Source organism: Pempheris klunzingeri, chromosome 20 (genome assembly GCF_042242105.1).
Source record: "Pempheris klunzingeri isolate RE-2024b chromosome 20, fPemKlu1.hap1, whole genome shotgun sequence".
Taxonomy (NCBI): Eukaryota; Metazoa; Chordata; class Actinopteri; order Acropomatiformes; family Pempheridae; genus Pempheris; species Pempheris klunzingeri.
In genome coordinates, this window is record NC_092031.1 from 12253340 (window position 1) to 12274263 (window position 20924).

The window sequence follows — 20924 nt, forward strand, 5'->3', positions numbered from 1 at the left end:
TTTATGTGAAAGATTATTTTCTGCCTCTCTTTTCCACATGTAAACGGCGAGGAGGGGGACGCGGAGAGAGACGATACGCCACCTTACCACAGACTCCCCCTCTGTCGGATTGGAAGGTAATGGGTCTTAAAGAAACATTCTCTCAACATTCTCCGCATCTCTGTGATTTACGTGCGCGCCACGCATCTCGCGCGCACTCGCAGGCCAATCAAACACCTGATTAATTATAGAGCGTGTATGTATATCAGAGACCGGTGCAAACTAACTGATGGGCATTTTACTCGCAACCAGCCCGCATTATCATTTTATTTTTTATCTGCAGCTTGAGCCAAAATTCACTCATTTGATAGAAGTGCAGAATATAAGATGAACAACATGCATATACATTATTTTGTACATTATGAAGCAGTGCTATAACTGTGTGTGTGTGTGTGAGGGGATGCTCTGCAGGATCAACTTCAGACCAAGAGAATAAGCTCATGAGGGTATTGCTAATAATATCCAATATTCTGATCCAACCACCTAAAAATAAAACTTTCTTTGCCACAATATTATGGAAGTAGTTCCCATAATTTGCAGTCATTCGCCTATTTAAAGAATCACATTCCCACAGTTCTGCTGCAGGCATTCAGTGTATTTCAGATGTAAACACTGTATGTTAAAAAACAAACAAACAAGAAGTGTTCAGTCTGGTATATTAAGCTGAATGTGGTAGGAAAAGCAAGCTTATGATATTCAATTATGGCAGGAATATATTTAAATGTAGTGTTGTTACGTCTAATTGCCAACTTGTAGCTTTTCAGTACATTTGTGGAGTCGGCCATATGGATCTGTTGTGATTCTAACTACATCCACACAATGTGAATTCACCACCCCAGACATAAAATGTAGTCCCATAAGGACTGTTATTAATATGCATGTTGATATTCATATCACATTTGTAAACAGATAAGCTGCTCTCTGTCTCTCTCTCTGTTTGTGTATGTGCATATATGTGTGTGTGTTTGTGTGTGTGTAGCCCAGTAAACATAAGGTGGTGCTGTCTTTAAGAGAGAGAGCCTGGGAAGGGGTGATGTAATGTGTTCTCAGACAATGATGTCATCGACTGAGACACGGCAAGGATTTAAAGTGACAAAGGCATTTTCAGTAGCTCCATGTAATTCTGCATCAGGGCTTGTCAGAGAGCAGCACCCAAGCACCTGGGGGACCTTCATTGAGGAAGAAAAGAAAAAGGATGCATGAAATGAGAACAAAACATAAACGTGATATCTTGTGCATGTAAATCAGGTGCAGGAGTCTGGGTGTTTATATCAGACGCACAGCATGTTTATTAATCAGGATGTTTAGGATACAAAACACATTTTGTTACAGTGGCAGAAACAGGGTTATGTTGCCATCCACAAGCAGCCATCATGTATAATTTCTGTCTTATGTTAGATGCATATTTAGAGAGGAATGAACGTGTTAACCTCAAACACTGGGTTGTACAGTATTTAACTGCATCTATACAGGTATTTGGTGTTTACTATCAACTGCAAGAACAACACTTTATTTGCACACATTGTTTTTGTTTTTGTCATGAAGTATTCTTAAGACTTTCTGTTTTATCTGCATCCACATCAAGTCACGTATTATTAATAATGGAAATTCAAGTTTACAAAAAATTAGGATTATTTCTCATATTGTATGTTCCCATTTTACCATTTCTTATCCAAAGTTAGGTCCAGATTCCTTCAGTCAGTTTAAGTTCTCCTCCTCAGGCATTTTCCTTTACCATAGATCACTCGACTGTGTTCTTGTCCTTCATAAGAACTTCACTGCTCATTTAAGCTCCTTAAGCCATCACTGTTCTCGCCTCTACAAACTTGTCCTTAATACTGTAACTCGTGCCTTCCCAAAAGAAGCACTCCGAATCACACGTCCGTCCTCAAACAAAGAGCTGGATGGAGGGATGGAGTGGCTGTCACCTCGTCCTCGGACTGTCTCTTTGCTCTCCTCACTTGAACCACTAAATTTCTTCGGCTCTTCAGATCTCTCTTGGTCCACCTTCATGTCCTCTGATTCTTTCGCCCCACTGTGTTCTCCTCTCGTCTTTGCGTCCTCACCCAGGGCCTGATCAGAAGCAGTCTCCTGAACAGGCGCTCCGTGGGTAGTTTCTCTTACTTTCAACTGGCTTTCTTGCCTTGAGGTGTCTTCTCGTTCTTTCTGAGGGATCTCTGCATGAACACATGGCTGTTCTGCTGGACTGGCTGAGGTATTTGATGCTGTTTTGTCCTGGGGTTCCAGTGTTGGATCCTGGACTTTGTTATCAATTGAGAGACTATTTTCATTGACATCTGATGGCAAATGAAGACTGGAGTTCTTGCTTTCCTCATCAGATGTTCTCCCAGCATTGTGGGTCGCTTCATCCAACCCAGATTCACTGATCAGCAGTTCTTCCTCCTCTGACCTGGATGTCGTTTGGGCATAATTTTTAGTTATATCTGTGTCTGAAATACTGATATCACATGCAATCTTATAGAAGAGTGAATGGTTCTCTTTCATTTTCTCTAAGCTTTCAGTGACTGTGGATGACATCTCATTGGAATTGGTCACATCATCAGAGCATAGTGGTTGGTTCTCCGTGTCTGATATCTCTTCACTGCACAATGAGTCTATGCCAGGGATCTGCAGAGGTATGAAGCCCTGCCACTGGTTGGTGGAGAGGAACCACTTGGCTCTCAGATCGGAAGATGGAAAATCACTTTCATCATCATCAGCATCAGCAGCAGGTTCTTCAAGCTTTTGCTCCTCTCCATCCTTGCAACTTGTAAATCCCTGGCCTCCATCTTTCTGGTAGACTGTCATAGATGAGATATGATAGGGTGAAGCTGGACGTTTGATTTTAGTTTTGGCAACCCTGGCTCTTCCACTGTGATCTTGTGTTCTGTTCCCAAATTTGCCTTGACTTTTGGATTTTTTCCCGTGTCTGTCTCGTTCATCTTCATCCTGAGATGTTCCACTGGAAAGGTGAAGTTCTGCAGGACTTCTGATGTTGTTATCGCCACGGCTTCCGTGGCCATCATAAGATTCATGGTCTGAAAACGGGAACAGAGCAGAAAAAAAATGTGCATGAGTAGAGTGTCAGCAGCAGATACTTCTATTCATAAAGCTGAATTTAATAGTTAATGGCCAATACTTAATTTATTGACTTTGTGTTGGGAATATGTACCTGATTTCATCCTTTGTTTTCTCACTGTGTCAAGGGGCACTGGATGAACTTCTTGCGTGTGTGTAGCCCTCTCTCTGACTGTGCTGATAGATAGATAGATAGATAGATAGATAGATAGATAGATAGATAGATAGGTAGGTAGATAGATAGAGCAAATTAGTGGAGACCTTCATATACATACTACATATGTACATAAATTTATATATGAACTTGACAAAAAATATCCCACCTTCTTATGACTCTCTCCCGTATTCGTTCCACGCGTCGAAGTTTGGCCTCTCGCTGCTCAGGGGTCAGACAGAGGTCAGGGTCCGTGACGGGAGTCAGGGGGGCAGAGGGCCGTTCCTCCGCCTGTTCAAGCAGTTTCACGTTAGGATGCACACCACAATGGCCTTATCTTACACAATGATATGTGGCAAATGATGTGAAGAAAATAACATTACTGAGACCCCAGGTCCTTTTTAACAGCTTAAAACCTTGTTTTATTAACTACATACTTAATGGCTTTTTCCTAAATTTACAAGAATATGCTTACAGACTTTCAACTGATGACATGTGTCAGACGTCTGCTACGGAAAATGTCACATTGCATCTGTTTGGGTTCTTTGAGGCCACAGCAGTAAAACATGGATAAACACGCAGACTGTCACCTGCTCTACTGTAAGTTGTGAATGGTGCTGACAATACTTTTCACACAGTATCACTGTCTCAAAACCCAAATAAGTCAAATTTCTGTCGTTGGTTCAATTGAAGCCTAAGAAGGAATCAAAGGCCAAACATATTGTAAGTAATCACTGTGTTGAGTAACACACTGTACATTTGCTCATCTACAATTGGCAAAAAATAAACATAAAATTTCATGTTATGGCATCATCTTTCTGAATATGCTGCATGTACTTTAATCATATGAGTCTTCATTTCTTTTCATTTTATTTCATTCTTCCTTACCCCGACGTCCAAGCTCACACTTCCATTTCCTAAGCCTGCTTGGTCCCGACCTTGGCCCCTTGAGGTCTCTGTGGGCTCAGGTCTGCTCCCCTCTGACTGTGACCCCTTCTTGGTGGACCTCAGTAGTCCCTGGTGCTGCTGCCTGTTTGTCTTTTTAACGGGCTGATCCTGGTGCGTCTGTGTTGAGGACTGGTTTAGTTCAGGACTCTCTGGCAACATACGCCTGGGTGGCTTGTTTAAAAATTTTTTCTGCTCAGCCAATCGTTGCTGCATCTCAGGTGGGATCTGCTCAGGCAGTGGAGTGTCAAGCTCAGGTGGGGGATCCTCAACAGAAACCCTTCTGGCCACGAGAGAGGACGGCAGCACAGCTGTAACAACTCGTGTCACCCTCAAAGGAAAGGGGGCCTGAGGAAAAGATAGAGTGATAAATCTAAATTGGTAAATAATATAACAAAGTGATTCAGTTAGTTAGAACCAATTAATGTGGTGTCAGACCTCCTCTCTTGTCTCTGAACTTTGACTCTGGGTTTGGGCACCAGGAGCAGATATTGGGGGTTTCTTCCTATTTATCAACCTCTCCTGATTCCTCTTCATCCGCTCAATCTGCTCCTCTTCACTCATCTTCATCTTCTAGAAAAGATATAGGCTGCTTAGGATATGAGGCATTTGTGAACCCTGCACCTCAGCAATATGCACGTAGAAAAAATAAAGCAAGAACTAGAATCCACGACATGCATATCGGATACACTACGAACATCAAGATGATCATTACGGCAGTGTGTCTGCATCTGTTTGTGCAGAGGTGCATTCGTGCATGAGTGTATGTATGGCTGCTTGCATGTGCACGTTTGCATATACAGTATGCATGAATGTGTGTGAGCCTGAGAGAAAGGGAGGGGGGTTGAGTGGCACAAGTGACAAGACAGTGCTGCTGCACTGAGACACGAGCCTCTGCCTCCCCCTCTCGCCCACCACAGGCACTGCAACATGCCCTAATTGCAAAGGAAGATGAGAGAATCAAAGAATTGGAATTTGGCTGTGATTGCAATGAGGAAAAATCAGCTTTGACTGCTTCTATATTTGGAGCGTTTTTGGATGACATTGTGTGCATCCAGATATAGTTAACCAGCAAATAGGAGATCATGAAGAATCAAACCTTGGTTGATTGGTTCGTTGTATCTGGTGGGATCCACTTTGAACCAGACTGAGATTCTAAAGGTGAAATGAAAATAGAGGAAAGAGGAGGAGAAGGGTGGGAGGAGATAGTGACAGGGAGAAAGAGATACAGGAAATATGAGGGTGGTGGAAAACAAAGCCGGTGGGTACTGAAAAAATGATTGAGCCTTTTGCATAAAACACCTATTGAAGCTGTTTAATATTAGCTGTGTCAGAAAATATTATCTGCAGGCCATTGTATTAATATCACTCTTCCCATGGATTCTATTTGTATCAAGTATATCTGTGCCAACCGAATGCGTCTTTCTGTGCTTTCACATTAAGGAGGTCAGGCTGGCTGTTTCCTCTCCTCTGTACAGGATCAACAGTGTGGCTGTAGATTCCCTGAAACAAAGCAGAGGCAACATGTTTTTAAAAAATGTCAAACTTGATAATGTTTTTCTTTGATGATGTCAATACTTCACACCTCATACGGTGACTCTGTCCAGCCATGACCCTGATCTCTGCTCTGGTGGCTTTCCTGTAGATTGTGGGGTAATGGTGGGCGAATTGGAGGCTCCTGTTCCACGTCCTGCAGGGGTTCATTGTCACAAAGGATGTGATTAAAACTGTGAAGTCACGATTTTTCATACCAGATTGAATAAGACACTGCACGTCTCAAGGTATTTTAAAGACGTCGTGTCAATCCTGGTCACGACGCAACGCAACTGGTCATCCCAGCAGTCAAAAACAGTTTTATCTACAGTATTAGAGTCAGTGTTAATTGGATGAAGGCAACTCGTTTGTAAATCTTGCTGTTCAGTTGACATCATGACAAACTCCAAAGAGTTTTCATCACAAATTCATTAGCAGTAATTAGATCTCTATGTTGTAGAAATTAAAGTACCGCACAGCTTGTCCAGAATCTATCACATTTTGTGAATAAAAAGCCTAATGCTATGGCCACGCTCTAAGAAAACACCTGTAGAACTCAAAGATCGTGATAGCAGATGCCAGCAGATGGTTTTAACCTTTGCCTCGAGTGGACAATAATTGTTTGTTCATAAGCAGAGAGCAAACGCCAGGGGTGACTGGAACAATGGACAGGAGACGTACCATTGGCAGTCCACTCTGGAGCCTCTCTGTGGGAGAGCCAGGAGATCCAGGATGTGGAGCTGCCGGCTGGAACACTGAGGGGGAGACAGAAAAGGTCACGGTGCTGACACTGTTCATCTATTGTCGGGTTTCATGTGCATAATGGAGATGAACCTGGCAACTTCATGCATTGGCGGCCTCAAATGGAAGCGAGAAGCAATTTCTCATGAGTTTAAAATGTGTACGATGGGACATCAGTACACATTTCTTATTGGCTGAGGTGATGAAAAGATTCAGACTAGTTCACCCATAAGCTATGATTCATTCATTCCTTTGTGCAAAGAGGATTTTTGCTTTTTGAAATTTGAAACTGAGAGGCTCCTCTGCATTGAAGCCTTGAGCATTAGGCTGATAGGATGGCTGTATTTTCAGATATATTATTGTCCCGTTTAGCTAACTCCATCCATGAATTCTTGATCCATCCATCCATTCATCCATGAATATATTTAAAATATTCACAGATAAAGGATGAGACAAAACTGCTATAATCAGCTCTAAACAGACCAACTGTTAACACTCTACGGGTATAATTATACAGTATAAACCTCTACATGAACCACACACTAAACATTACGGTGAAGGAGAGCTGAAGCTTACTGTGGTGCCTCTGTAGTCCCAGCAGGAAGCGGAAGTGATCCCTGTTGATCCTTAGTCCAGCCATGATGTCCTCCATCATCCAGAGCTCCCTCTGGGCCTGAGACTGATCCTGACAAAAAGAAACAAAGGAGCATCTTCAGACATGAGCCTAAATGATTTAGACAAAGATGTTTGGGTGAGATAGATAAGTTTTGCAGCAGATGGAGTGCATATATAGTAACCTAGCTTAATATGCTAATGAAAAAGTAGGCAATTTGTATTCTATAAATACCTGTGGCAATCCAAAGTTACAGATGTGCTGAAGGTGTGAACGGATAACTGACAGTTCGCTCTCCATTCTCTCATACTGACTCCACACCCTCTCCATTTCCTGAATAAAAAGATTAGAAGATTTTTTAATAATAATAACATAGATAATGAATATAAAAATAAGTGCTGTTTGATGATTAATGGCATAAAAATAAACTACTTATGTAGAGTGTATAACGCACCAATGATACATCGCACATTCTGGCCCGGATTGTCACCAGCTCTTCCTGGAGCAAAGCCTTCTGGGTCAGTACTTCTTCCTGGGCCCTGGGCCCCTGGTTTTTCCACTCCTCCAGCTGCAGTCTGGACACCTCTAACGCACAGTGGACGCTGTCCTGCAACAGGGAAAAAAGCTTTTATTATTTTTATTCTAAGTCAGTTACAATAAAACAGTTAGAATACACTGTCTACTATTGCTATTAACCACCCAAATAGACAAAATACAGTACTAGAAAATAAATATTTTAGTGTGCTTTCATGGATGCAACTAAAACGATTCACATGTAAATTTTTTGAGCTGGAGCTTAACTCTCAATGTGTTTGGTTAGTTTGAACAAACTATTGAATTACCAATTTATCCAATATATAGCCTCATATTTGTAGTCTTATGGGTTAATTACTGACCTTATCCATTTGTAGCTGGGCCAGCTCAACAGACAGAGACTGTAGCAGCTTGTCACACCCACACAACCTCGTCAACACAGCCTGAGGAGGGAAAATCAAAATGAAGCCGATGCCTAGTCAGAGACAAATGTCTGATGAGACGATAAACAACAGCACTGTACTCTGGTAGGTGAAAACTCACATCTGCATCACTTTCAAGAGGTGGGTTTTCCCTCGGGTCAGGCTTCGGTGCCTGAAATGCATCAAGGTTATCATTTTGTTAAACAGTAATATTTTGAAACATTGTTTTTTGGATTTCACCTCTTCCTGAAACCCAACAGATTTTTATCAATATGTGACTGTTAAGACATCATGTTTTAATATTTTTTATGAAATCCTATGTGCTCACTACTGTTAGTACATATTTGGGGCATTTGGTGTAGATTAATGCTTGTAAACTTCAGTGTTAATGCTTAAATGTAAAGCTCCAACGCTCTGGGTGAGACAAGCAGAGGCAACAGTCATGTACTATGAGTTTGATCATGAATTTGTCAGAAAATGATCCCGAATACGTTTTCATCAGACAATTGCAATCTGGCAAACTGCTGCTTCACATAACACACATTTCATTTAGCATCATGGCAGAAGTCATCACAATTAGACAAAACACATATAACTACAATTTAACACAACAAATATTTATTAGTCACAAGCAAAAACTGACACAATGCGCATTGACAATATAGTACAGTGACATGGACATAAAACAGACATACACATACCAGTGCAGGACTATGTCATGTCCATTGACAGTCCATTTGTTAAAAATCTGCACTGTTAGAGACAACACACAACACAAGCAACATTTCTGAGGTGACAAACGTATACTAACAACACAACAAAAGAACACAGTTTTAAAGTCGTACCACACAAGACAACATGAGAACACAGAGCGCAGCGGAGCGGGCTGTACCAGAGCGGGCGGTAGCACACAAACAGATAAATTGCTGCGGTGATGGTGATGATGGTGGTGGTGGTGGTGGTGTGGGAGTTGTGGAGCATGTGCGGCTCTCGATGAGGGGGGCAAAGGGGGCAGTAAGTCTGCATTTGCCCCTGTAGAGTAGCTCTGGAGGAGGAGACAGCATGCATACGAAAAGAGAACACATTGCATTATACACACTGTATTACTGTGCAGGATAAGTCAAATCCATCTTAACAGATGAATAATCAATAATTCTGTTTTAACTTTGCACATTAAGTGTGATGTGCTTCACACTAGTCTGGATATTCTGATGTATTGTTCATACTTCAATCACCTTTCCTAAAGGTCTTCTCCCACTCGGGATATGATGGACAGAACCATATGTAGGCGTAGGCTGTAAACAATGAAAGACAATGAATGTTAAAGGGGTTCTCCAGCGATCAAGTGCTGTACTCCCATTTGGGGGACACAATCACAGAAATTGGAGCAGCAGAAATATTCTGACTTTGAGTCTCTAGTATGGATCAAGCTTTGAGAATAATAACCCTTGATGACACCAGCTTCCTCTGCACATAAAGAAGTAGAATCAGACTCTTTCATGTTATATGTAAAATTGTTGGAATGTCCCTTTAAAACAAAGCAAATTCAGCCGAAACACTCAAATTTCCTCGCTTAAGTAGATGGAAAAGTAGTGCTTCTAATAAACCTATTACACAGTATATAATGACATGTTTATTTCAAATAAAATAGTGCTGACCTTGCTCAGGTTTTGCCACCTTTCTGTGACTGGAGTGTTTGGAGTGGATTTGAACTCCAGCTTAGGTGAGGCAGGTGTGTAGTACAGGGTCTGTGGCACCATGAGCGGGTCATCGTGGGGTCGAATGTCGACCCTTCCCACTGGTGTGTGAGGTCGCGATCCCAGCTGACCTCTTGAGGTCAAAGAACCTGTTCCCATGATTTCTGGTGTGTTTTGGCCGGGGAAAGAATCTTCCTCTTGGTTTGGACCACAAAGTCTTTGTCTGTGAAAGTCAGGAGGGCTGGGAGATCTGTTTGAAGGGCTGCGAAAACATCAGAGAAAACAGAGCAGATTGCCTAACGTGGGGCCTTTCATAGATGATATTCCTTTTAAGTAAACCACCGAGATTTAAATATGTGCCTTTCGCACACAGAGAGGACTTGACAACCTGCTGCTTCTGTGATGCACACTACGCCTCCCCCTGTGCTCTGAGTGCGACGTCCCCATCCTCCCACCACTGAGCCGACTCGGTTCGCTCAGAGTCCTACTGACATGCTTGTGTCTTTGGGAGGGGCCATCTCCATCAGAAGGGGGTCTAGGGAAGTCCACTGATTCACTGCTGCCACCTATCTGTGTGAAATCCTGATAACTTGAGCAACGCCTGAAAAGATCAGAGATGCAGAGATGAGGCTCATGTTTGACATTTCCATCTCTTGTCCGTTGTAAATAGTGCTGTACCTGTTCAGGGAGCTGTCTGACTCCATTAGAGCAGACTGACTGAGGGCTCGGACCCAGCCCAACATATCCTCCTGAGTATCAGCACTGAAGAAATAAGAGCGCATTCCCTGATGCACCACCTAGTTTTACAAACATCATTCACAATGTTACACTGTTATTATTCCCCTGGATCCCCAGTCCTTGATTTGTTGAACAGTACATATGGTGAATACAGTATATTGATTATTGAGTATCCAAATGATGATACCTTGAAGGTGAACTTTCTGTTCTTGCATTCTCGCGGTGTGCAGAACAGGATTTTGTAGCTCGGGAGTGGGATGCTGCCCAGCACAGATTCTTCTCTACTGTCTGGCAGGGGACAGAGAGTTAGGGAACAAAAAGAAGAAATGCTTAGTGGTACAATCAGAACACATGAAAAACTTTCATCCAGACAAAGTGCTGGGATACAAGCTGTGTACCTTTATAGTAAAATAGACAGTAGTTGGAGAGGACAAACCAGCGTCTCTTCCATAGCTTCAAACCGGAGCTATCCTGCAGAAGGAGGATTCATTAGATCTTTGCTTTACTCAGTCACACATTCTTCTACATGCAATGGTGGGGTTGTTAAGTAGGTCATGTTTGGAAAAATTACTTTCTTGTTGAGCCATCCTCTGATGACCACAGCACAGTTGGGGTCCCTCTTGGCAGCCTGACATCTTTTCCCAAATGCTTGCACCTTTCCATCGTTTTCCTGTTGCCCGAAGAGAGAATAGCACATTTATATTCATAAACAGTGTCATGATAAGTGGACATAATGATGAAAATGCAAACCTTTATGACAGGAAAGTAGGAGATGGTGGCCACGCTGGATGCTTGGCTTACTCTGTCGTGGTCATCCATTCTGCAGTGGAAACAGAAATATTATCATATATAAGATGATTATCACAGATTTTTGCAGTGTTTGTACCCAAATTTAAGTCTACTCTAAACTTTCAACAGGGTGTTTCACAGTTGTGTTTATAGTTAAGAAAGTATTCATCCAATTCATTCAACGTCACAATGGCTTAATAACAGAATAGTAATGGATTTTTGAAAAAAAAAAAGCACAATCGAGTCAAGAAATCCCATAATAAAAAGATCCACACTTGTACACAGTCTCTGAGCAGACACTTCCCTATACTGAAACTCTGCTTACACATTTAATTTAACTGGTTGCAACTGGTAGTGACACTCAGACGCTGGGTCTTACCAATACAGTCTGAACCAGAGTCTCTCTCTGAAGAAACAGTCAGTCACTCCCACGAACAGCATCCCCGTAACCTCCGAGCACACATATGCCACATTCCAGTATAGTTGAGATTTTTTTCCAAGTCAACTGTTCATCCTCTCAGAGACTTGGCGTTGTGCTCTCCCACTTACAGCAAAACTCTCCCACAATTCTATTCTGGGCCATAACAGGCCAGTGCGCATCCCCACCATGAAACTGACAGGTGACAGCTGCGTCGCCGTGGTAGCAGGGAGGGGCCCAGGACTGTGTGAAAACCAATCTGGCAGCAGGGTCGGGCTGGTATGACAGACTGAGAGTGATTTGGAATGTGTCCCAAACTGCAGAACTGCAGCATGGACTGCTGAGGACCGAAAACCAAAATACATTAGAGTGAAGCAGGGGAAGTAAAGTGGCATGTTGAAGACAAATGTGTAGGGAGGGGAGACCTGCCCTGTGTGACCGGTTTGTGTTTTTCTGTAGTGTCATGCTGTCTCTTCAGGCATGTGACCGCTAGGTTCAATCAGCACATTTGGTTATGTTCCTCAGGTCACATGGCAGCATGTTTCTTACAACTGCATCTTCACACAACCCAGTAATTATATAACATACTCATTTGTTGTTTATTTACATTGCAATTTATTCCACACAGATGCTAGGCCAGTTTTCTTGTTCTTGTTTTGTGTTCTTCCGTCTTAAATTGCTTATAAAGCTGTATGAAGTATCATATTCCCTAATGAATTACAGCAACCATCAGTTCCTTACATCTATCTATATCTACATCTATCTATCTACATCTATTTATATCTATATCTATATCTATCTATATGTGTATATACTACTGACTACTATAACTACTTTATCTATTTATAGTTTATACATGTATGTATATGTATGTATATATGTGAGTGGGGTCCAAAAATCTGAGAACAACCTCTAATATTTTCACATAAACCTGGAAATAATCAGAAAGCTTCAGTGACACTCAGTGACCAACTTTATTCCTCTGTACAAAAGGTGAAGTAGACCAACGAATGGGGTACAACTCAAGGAAATCTGTGCTTTTGTACAAAGGAGTTAACTTGGTCAATGACATAATTTTGCCTCAACGTGATTGCTAGAAGTAGTGCAGAATATATCTTCTTCACTTTACATGTCACAACATCTTTTAAATGTTTCTGAATCCTCAAGCTTTAGGATTATTTCCACATTTACTTATAAATGCCAGAGATTATGCATGGACTGCTGAGGACTGGAAACTAAAATACAGGAGAGTGGAGCAGATGAAATAAACTGGCATGTTGAAGGTAAATGTGTAGTTGTGTGTGTGTTTGGTCTTGTTTAATAACGTAATCACTTCATTTCCACACTCACTTGATTACTGAAAACAATTCTTATTTCGATTTAAAAACGGACTCTGAGCTTCTTTAATTTTCACCTGCTGTAGCTTCATTTCACATCTTCACCGCACAGTCGTTGTTGACCTTCATGAAAAAGCAGTACAGATGAACTTGGGGATAAAAATTCATGAGAAACATCTCACACTGAGCCACCACAAGCACTCGTGGGTGACCCAGAGGTTCGACATGGTTTGTCTGCCGCAAACTGTGTCAGCATCAACCACAGTCCTCCACAAGTGAGACATGGAGTAAATGAGAAAAAAACAATCAAGTCTTTGTGAGAGAGGAGAGGAGAGACTAACAACCTCATAGCCGCTGGGGGTTACGTGGGTGTTGTGAAATATTTGGAAAATCTCCTTCTTAATCAGCGGGGGTCACTTGCTCGGGGAGGAGAAGACTTAAAATGCTAAAGAGGGATGGAGGGGAGGACAAATGGTGGGTTTGTGTACCACACAGAGTGCGCTTTGTGGTGCCCAAGGACTCTGGAGCATCATGTGAAGTTGGACACAGAGCATGTTGAATACATCGGCCCGCAAAATATCCTCCCTCTCCGTGAACAAAAACATTTGCATGTCTCCTACATTCTCATGCCTTTTAATGTCAGCAAAATTATCACTATACTTTTGACCTTGATAAGTAAAGTGGTGACGTCAGACACAATTAATTGTTTCACTGGCTGAGAAGATTGCCTTATGAGGACACTGCATTATTGTACAATCATGTTTCATATGGCTTTAGACAGTCGGGGTAGGCTATAGGAGGCATGAAAGTTGCAGGGTAAATACAGCTGGGATGTCACAGCTTGGCAAAGCTGAGAAAAAAAACCCTGGCGGGCCTGTAATAGTTCAGCTGCAGTCAATACATCACTTTGCTGCTTTATCATACAGGTAACCTTACAGAACGGCACTCTTTTTGTTCAATATATAACAAACTAGAATATTTCTGTAAACTTATCAAATGAATGGAAATACAGGATTAATAAAGTGCTACTGAAATACACCCACACTCATGTCTCTCTGTGTGGTTTTTAAGTGTTTAAATGCTGCTCAGAATTACATGAGACATGAATCATAATAAATGCCATATTGCTGTACCTGACTAATTGTGCCCGCCTGCTGACTGCTTCAAGCTCCATCACTTGGCACTCTTCCTCACAGCATCTCCTCAGGCTTGGCTGCCCTCCTCCTGGCCACCACAAGCTCCTGTAGCCCAAACAGTCACAGAGCTCTCCTGCTACTCTCCGCTCTCGTCCTCGTGTACGTGTGAATCTCCCTCTCTGTTTCTCACCCCTTTATCTCCGTTCGGACTTGTAGCTGCAGTGTTCGTCCGGTGATCTACCTACGCTGGCTGTTGACACTCGGTCTGCTTTTCTGTCCTCTAACAGTGCACTCTCTGTGAGCCCCTTCTTTCTTCCTCCCCCCCTTCCTCTTCTTCTTCTTCTTTTTCTTCTTCAATGTCCCTCCCTCTCACCATGCCCTTGACAGCCTCTCTGTCATTTGCTGAGTGTGGGTTTGTGACATAGGAATTTACAAAAAAACAGCTGTTCTCCTATTCTTCGTCACTGCCCCTTGCATGATTTGAATTTCACTTCTAAGGTATTTGGATCTAGATTCATGGCGATTAAAGATTTGGATGCCATGACATTTAATAAAGGCCCAACCATTCAGAGTATGTAGAGTTCGCTGTCACATCTGAGTACAAAGGCTTAAAGCTTTTGCTTCACATAGAAACTAATGAATACAATTTGTAGAATACAGCAAATAATCTAACCAAGGTGCTCAGAGCTGTAATAGATCAATTTGACTGAACATATTCACTGAATTTATCATTTGTTAATGGAAAAAGTGCATATTTCACAAAAAAAAGATCATATATATCTATTAAAAGTTTAAAAAGTATTAACTAAATTAAAGAATATTTGACACACCATTTAGAATGAACTACATGAATAAAATAGTCAAAGATATCTCAGACATAATCTCAGTGTTTTATAATTAATCAGTCTAGACGTTAAAGGTTTCCACAATTAGGCAAAAGCATTTTCCCAGATGGCGGGCTCTTGTTTAGGTTTTCCGCTGCACTGAGTCAGCGTCTTGTGGAGTTCTTCTTCAAATATTCTCAAGATAGAAACTGAAGTACCTCTAACACACTCGACTTGCCTGCTGCACACAAGGAAAACTGGTGCTTCGCTAATCCTGCTGTAAGAAAACAGGGGTGAAATGCTTTAAGGTGAGAAGAGTGGGAGCATTTCTTCTCATGAATAATATCAAAAAACCCAGACAGAAAGAGAAGCATTCAAAGGAAAAATGAGAGCTGATGCTCAGCGGCGGGCCACCACAGATGCCTCAGGAGAGCTGGTATTATTGCTGTACAAGAGGAAGATATCAAAGGCATTTTAAGAGTTATGATAAGAACAAGGAGATAGGAGAAAAGTCATGTCTAAAATTACTCTCACAGGAAAGCATCCTAGAGGCCTGGCTGGTAGGTGGTGCCATATTTAAATGTATGAATAAAGTGCTGAAAGATGCCCCATGCTGCGTCTAGAAACGCTATTGTTCAAAATCCTGCAACCTCAAGCACGGCGTAAAACACTCAATCCGTTGCTCAACACTAAAATAGTAATCATGCCATCTTATAATTAGTATCTCACATGTCCAGGCCATTTGGTTTGGGCCCGAGAGGTCGTGACCTCAGATGCCCAAGATGTCCAGTTCTCACAGGGGACGAATCAGTCTGCCTCCAGATATTTACGACCCCTCCTTTTTAGGATGCTACACAATCAGGCCTGTTGACAGACAGCTGCGTGGCTACTTATCCTCTCCTGTTACACACTGAACAACCTGTGGGGCGCTCTCATTCAGGAAACAGACACAATGGTTTCAGCGCTCATGGGAGATGGTGTTCTTGATAAAAGACAGTGAGATTAGGATTGCGAAATAAATAATCATATGAATGAATTAAGTGAAACCTTTAAATGAACCAACAAATTCAACCAATAAATACTTTAATAGATTGTTAAAAAACTGGCTTGCCACCTATTTAGTCGCAGAGTTGGTAACTCTGATTTAACCAGCTGGCTCCTCTCAGCTGTGTCTGTTTTCAAATGTAAGATTTTGACGTTAGAAGTGTCACTTGACAAAATTTCACCGTCATTAATATGATTATTCAGAATTTTAAAACGTCTCAATTATCTCTTTGATGATGAACAATTTGATATTTTCTACACAACACATTGTGTGTTCAGGCACTTTCCAATTTTCATTTATATTTTACTCCTCTGTGTGTTGCAGAGTTCATGAATGATAAATGTCTGTATCATATTTAAATGGATACAAGCTATGAAATTTTTTCAATTATTTTAATATAGATATGACTAATGAGTGGGATTAATCAATATTTCAATTTTATTGATTGATCGCACTGGAAATTGACACCCTGGTCTGTCTTTATTACAATATGCTGTAATAATGTCAGTAAATGAGTAAATGAGTCAGTAAAATCCAGTTCAACATGCAGACGGTCCACACTGAGTATCACTTGTTTTGCCTTTTGTTGTGCACAAACAACAACAATCCAGCAGGTGGAGCTGTTTAACAATTTTATATATCGCAAATAGTTTCTACTGATAGTTTTACAGAAAATATTTGAATCATCAGATAACATATATTAAATTTGGCTAAAAAGGAAAAACAAAAAGCTCTATGATGTTGCAGGCCAATTGTGGGGTAGAATATGTGTACAGAGGCCAGTTCCACATGTGTGGCTTGTAACGCATCACTTTGAACAGAAGATGAGGCTGTTGTTTTCACCAATGAAGAATGCCCAATTGACCAAAAGTGGTTGTTCACAGGTCACAGCCAGAAATATACATTTTCAGTGTTCAAAGATGTGTTCAGATCCTTAATTTAACCAAACTAAAGATACCCCATTTCACAATTATGTGGTGGTATTTGAGGAAAATGGACCCAGAATATAGTGCCAGATACTGCAAATGGAGTAATGATGACAAAACAGATCTAAAAATTGTGATTACACAACAGTGGAACTTGTCGTAGCTGTTAAATTCATTGACAAGCGCAAGTACAAGTGATGTTTGTTGTTTAAAACTCCTGCCAATTTGTTGGGGTTATCACGTAACAAGCCCATATTTTGAATAATGATGATAAAGGATAAACATTCAAGTCAATTCGATCATAAAGAATTCAACCGCTCCTACAGTATACAGTGTATGAGCAAAGCTGAGGATGCTTTGCTGTTGGATATAAAGGCCCAGTAAAAGCCAAATTACCTGTTGTATCTTGCATTTTACACACTTGTACCATTACACATAGATACATTTAGACAGCTTTCACTATAAATGTGGTTCTCTCCATTCGTCCAAACAGTATTAAACTACACTGTTGAGACAGAACAGAAAACCATTAACAAACCTTGACCCAGAATCAAAGTGCCATGTGCTGTATGGACTACAGAAGCACCACATGACATGATGGTATCTTTAGTTATGTGCATAACAGACAACAGGCACAGTGAAGGTGAATGAAAATGGTGCATGTGTATATGTGTGTGTGTGTGTGTGTGTGTGTGTGTGTGTTTTGTCCTGACACACACACAAGCAGGGGAGAGAGGAGGCAGAGAACAACATGTAACTGATGCTCCCACCAGGCCATCGCAGACATGGTTGACAGGTTGAACGTGGGCCAAAAACTACATGACAGTAAATCTACCGGGACCAATAGTGTCAAAATAAATGAGTGCTGCATATCATCGATAGGCTGGTGTTGGACCAGGTGGGAATAGTACCATGGGAGCACATTGAGTAGATGTAAGTCAGAGCCAGCTACTGAATGCTTTTCATTGAGCTGCTGCACATGTGATCACACGAAGCTCATTAATTCTGGAAGACAACAGAGAAAAAATGTTTTAAATCTTTAATGCTGTAAATAAATTAGACATATGACACTTTAAACTTTGATTTGAAGATTCTATTCACTTATAATCAGAGTGTTTGTTTGTGTGCAAAGTGTTGCGCATAGCAACATGAAATGTGGGACACCCCCGCCCCCAACCTATGTGTCATGCTATATGTGTCACTTATATAGCATATACCATGCTCAGCACATGAGCCTAGAGTTACCACTCACTCACACGCCTAGCATAAACTCATCCAGATACATCCCATCCAGATACAAATATATAGGGCGCTGGCGCTCTGGGTGTGATTATTCTTGGATCCCAGGCTCCACTTGTGTTTTCTTCAGTCCACGATGGATGTTTGTACCTGTCACATAGGTTTCACTGTTAAGCCCACCGACTGTAAATACTCACTTATGCACATCACAGTAAACACTGCATAAATCATACTTTGGTGTCTTTGGTCACAGCTGTGCTTCAGGAGTTATATATGTACGGTTATGTAACAAGATATTTGTTTATTTTAACATGAGTGAAACACATCTTTGTTATTTATTTTTCTTAAATTTATGAAGTGCATTCTGTTTATGAGGAGTGACAACTTCTATCTTCTGTGTAAAAACATTTATCAAGTATCCCCCTGGGACTTTGCATCCAAAGGAACTGTTACACATGAGATTAAACAATCTGTCATTACATTAACCTTCAAATAAGATTTAATGCAAATAAAAATAGATGTTTTACAAAATATTTACACTTTGAGTACATTGCTCATGAATTTGGAGGATTTTACTTGTCATAAAAAAATGAGAAAGTACAAATAAAGTTCAAATAATGATTCTGAGCATCATTAGAAAGACAGCATATATTTATTGTTACACCTGCAATAACTGATTGTTTTGGCCACTTAGAGAAAGCAAAAAGTTATGAGCACAACATTGACATATCATCTCTTTTCAAGTTGATATGAAGAACTTGATAGCAACAGCTGCTTCTCTATACATCATTCAGCAGTTACAGAGCAACCTTATCATTCATCTGGAGTCGTGTTTCTCGACACCTGATGAGTGTAAGTCCAATATTCTCTTTTAGCTCTATTTTTGGTCTCTACCAACCCCTGAGGCAGATAGAGCCAAATGTTTATCTGGCTCTGTAGCTGCTCAATGCTCCACTAATTTCTCGTCTCTAACTGTCTGTGTAGCATTTGGTGCTTAGCAGGGAGTGTGCAGTGGGTTTTTGGAGCTTTTAGGCTGAAAACAGCTACCTGCTACGGCCGATATTGTTGCCATGAGAACTATGAGGGTGAACCAAAACAGTCTGGCCGGGCAGCTAAACACTGAATCACTTTAAAGATAAAACAGGGAGCTGCAGATTCAGCTGATAATTCTCCACCCATTTCACATTCTCTTTTGATCATTTGTTACTGTAAAAATATAGATTTTAGCCAATATTAAATCTAATGTGGATTATTTTGAACCAAATCTGCTCCCAGTAGACCAAAGACCAAGAAAAAGGAACAAGTGCAATATTTCATATATATTTATATTTTCCCCCATGTGCAATAGCCTTTCTATCACCTCATTCTTTCATTCTTTCACCATACATTATTTTTTGTATATACTGTACATGTAAACATATATATATTTTATATTTTTTATTCCCTTTCTTTGTATGTGTGAACTGTATCTTGTATGTGTGAATCAGAACTGCTGCTGACTTGAAATTTCCCCATTGTGGGATAAATAAAGGAATATCTTATCTTATCTTATCTTATCTTATGGAAGAGTGTCAGTGCTGAAGGTTGATATGACTTCATACACATTTGTATGTCAGACATGACCTGCATTGTACAGTATGTAAGAGGAATGATGGCAGTTAAAGTCAATGAAATACTGGCATGACTCTTGCGTGTAGGCTTGGCGCTTGTTAAATGAGCTTGCGTGATGCATTGGGCCTCCAGGAGTGTGAATGTTCTGTTTGTCAGTGTGCCCCACTTTTAGTTCCTGTGGAGCTCAAGCTTTAGGTGTGAAGGTGGCTGGAGTTGAGGCCCACCTGTCAAATAGGAAAGTGATCTTAAGGCTGGAGCCTCTCACATATCAAAGTGAGCCCCTTTAACCCGGAGGGGGAGATTCTCAGTGCTTCTTCTTTACTCGGCTGAATCCAAATCCAGACGGGATCGATGCTGTGAGCTCTGTGTGTGTGAGAGGGTATCATAAGCACACACAAAGGCCTTCACCCATAAGAGAATGATCACAGACAGAAAAATGAGAAGCTGTAAATGGGGTCATGGGGCTAAATACATTTTCACTGGTCGTCTGTTGAGAATTTGATATTCAGCGGATTTTGTTGCCTTTCTTTAAGGCAAAATTAGAGTTTTATAATGTCACCAAAATACTTAAATTACAAACATGACAAGGGAGAAGAATATTTTAATTTAAAAGTAATTGTATTAAGCATGCATAGATATATAGATATACATTCTTTATTTCAGATTCCATAAAGTCACTCATCATTCATAAATATCATCATCAGTACATAAATATCTAATCTGATACTATAGAACCAGACATAGAATACCCAATAAAGGACAAACAGACAAAAAAGTATGTAAAAATTGGAAAAATATTTTTCAGAAAAACAAAAGTCTAAGAACAATAAATGGTTTTCTTTTAACAACTTCCACAAACAGAGCAGAACTGATGCGTTTTTGATTAACTGTGATTTAAAATCATTTTAGGTATAAATAAGAATCACAGGAATATGTGAATAATATGTTCACCACAGTATTAAGTGTCAAAACCTGACTGTAGCATCATCAATTTTCATCATCATTTTTTATATTTTATATCAGATGTGTACATTTTATTTTATTTTTATATTTTACTCTATATATTTATTGTGGCTTAAAACCGGTACCTGAGAGCAAATTTCGT

General features: G+C 40.7%; 1 protein-coding gene across 5 annotated transcripts; it reads right to left on the bottom strand.

Moving 5' to 3' along the window:
- Positions 1 to 1317: 1317 nt before the first annotated feature.
- On the bottom strand, positions 1318 to 14403 carry plekha4 (pleckstrin homology domain containing A4). Of its 5 annotated transcripts, none has more exons than XM_070852500.1 (24): positions 14172 to 14403; positions 11245 to 11314; positions 11066 to 11164; positions 10893 to 10965; positions 10682 to 10782; positions 10435 to 10553; positions 10145 to 10357; positions 9718 to 10018; positions 9295 to 9354; positions 8952 to 9104; positions 8181 to 8231; positions 8000 to 8080; positions 7558 to 7710; positions 7338 to 7436; positions 7067 to 7175; positions 6431 to 6504; positions 5802 to 5906; positions 5629 to 5719; positions 5316 to 5371; positions 4655 to 4789; positions 4160 to 4564; positions 3441 to 3562; positions 3212 to 3294; positions 1318 to 3077 (listed from the first exon to the last, which is right to left on the bottom strand). In XM_070852500.1, the coding sequence occupies exons 1-24, from the start codon at positions 14210 to 14212 to the stop codon at positions 1858 to 1860; spliced, it is 4014 nt and encodes a 1337-aa protein (XP_070708601.1). In that variant the 5' UTR covers positions 14213 to 14403; the 3' UTR covers positions 1318 to 1857. The 5 variants fall into 5 exon arrangements, with proteins under 5 accessions (XP_070708601.1, XP_070708600.1, XP_070708602.1 ...); XM_070852499.1 differs by having other exon boundaries at positions 9286 to 9354; XM_070852501.1 differs by lacking the exon at positions 14172 to 14403 and adding an exon at positions 11663 to 11740 and having other exon boundaries at positions 9286 to 9354.
- Between the last annotated feature and the right edge of the window lie 6521 nt (positions 14404 to 20924).

Bases quoted from the DNA above. Each gene is read 5' to 3' on its own strand.
- plekha4 (XM_070852499.1), bottom strand. From the start codon at position 14,212: ATGGAGCTTGAAGCAGTCAGCAGGCGGGCACAATTAGTCAG. The intron at 10,554-10,681 runs GTATCATCATTT...TTGTAAAACTAG, and splicing joins ACAGAAAGTTCACCTTCAAG to GTGGTGCATCAGGGAATGCG. The intron at 3,563-4,159 runs GTAAGGAAGAAT...CTGCTTGAACAG, and splicing joins GTGTGAGCTTGGACGTCGGG to GCGGAGGAACGGCCCTCTGC.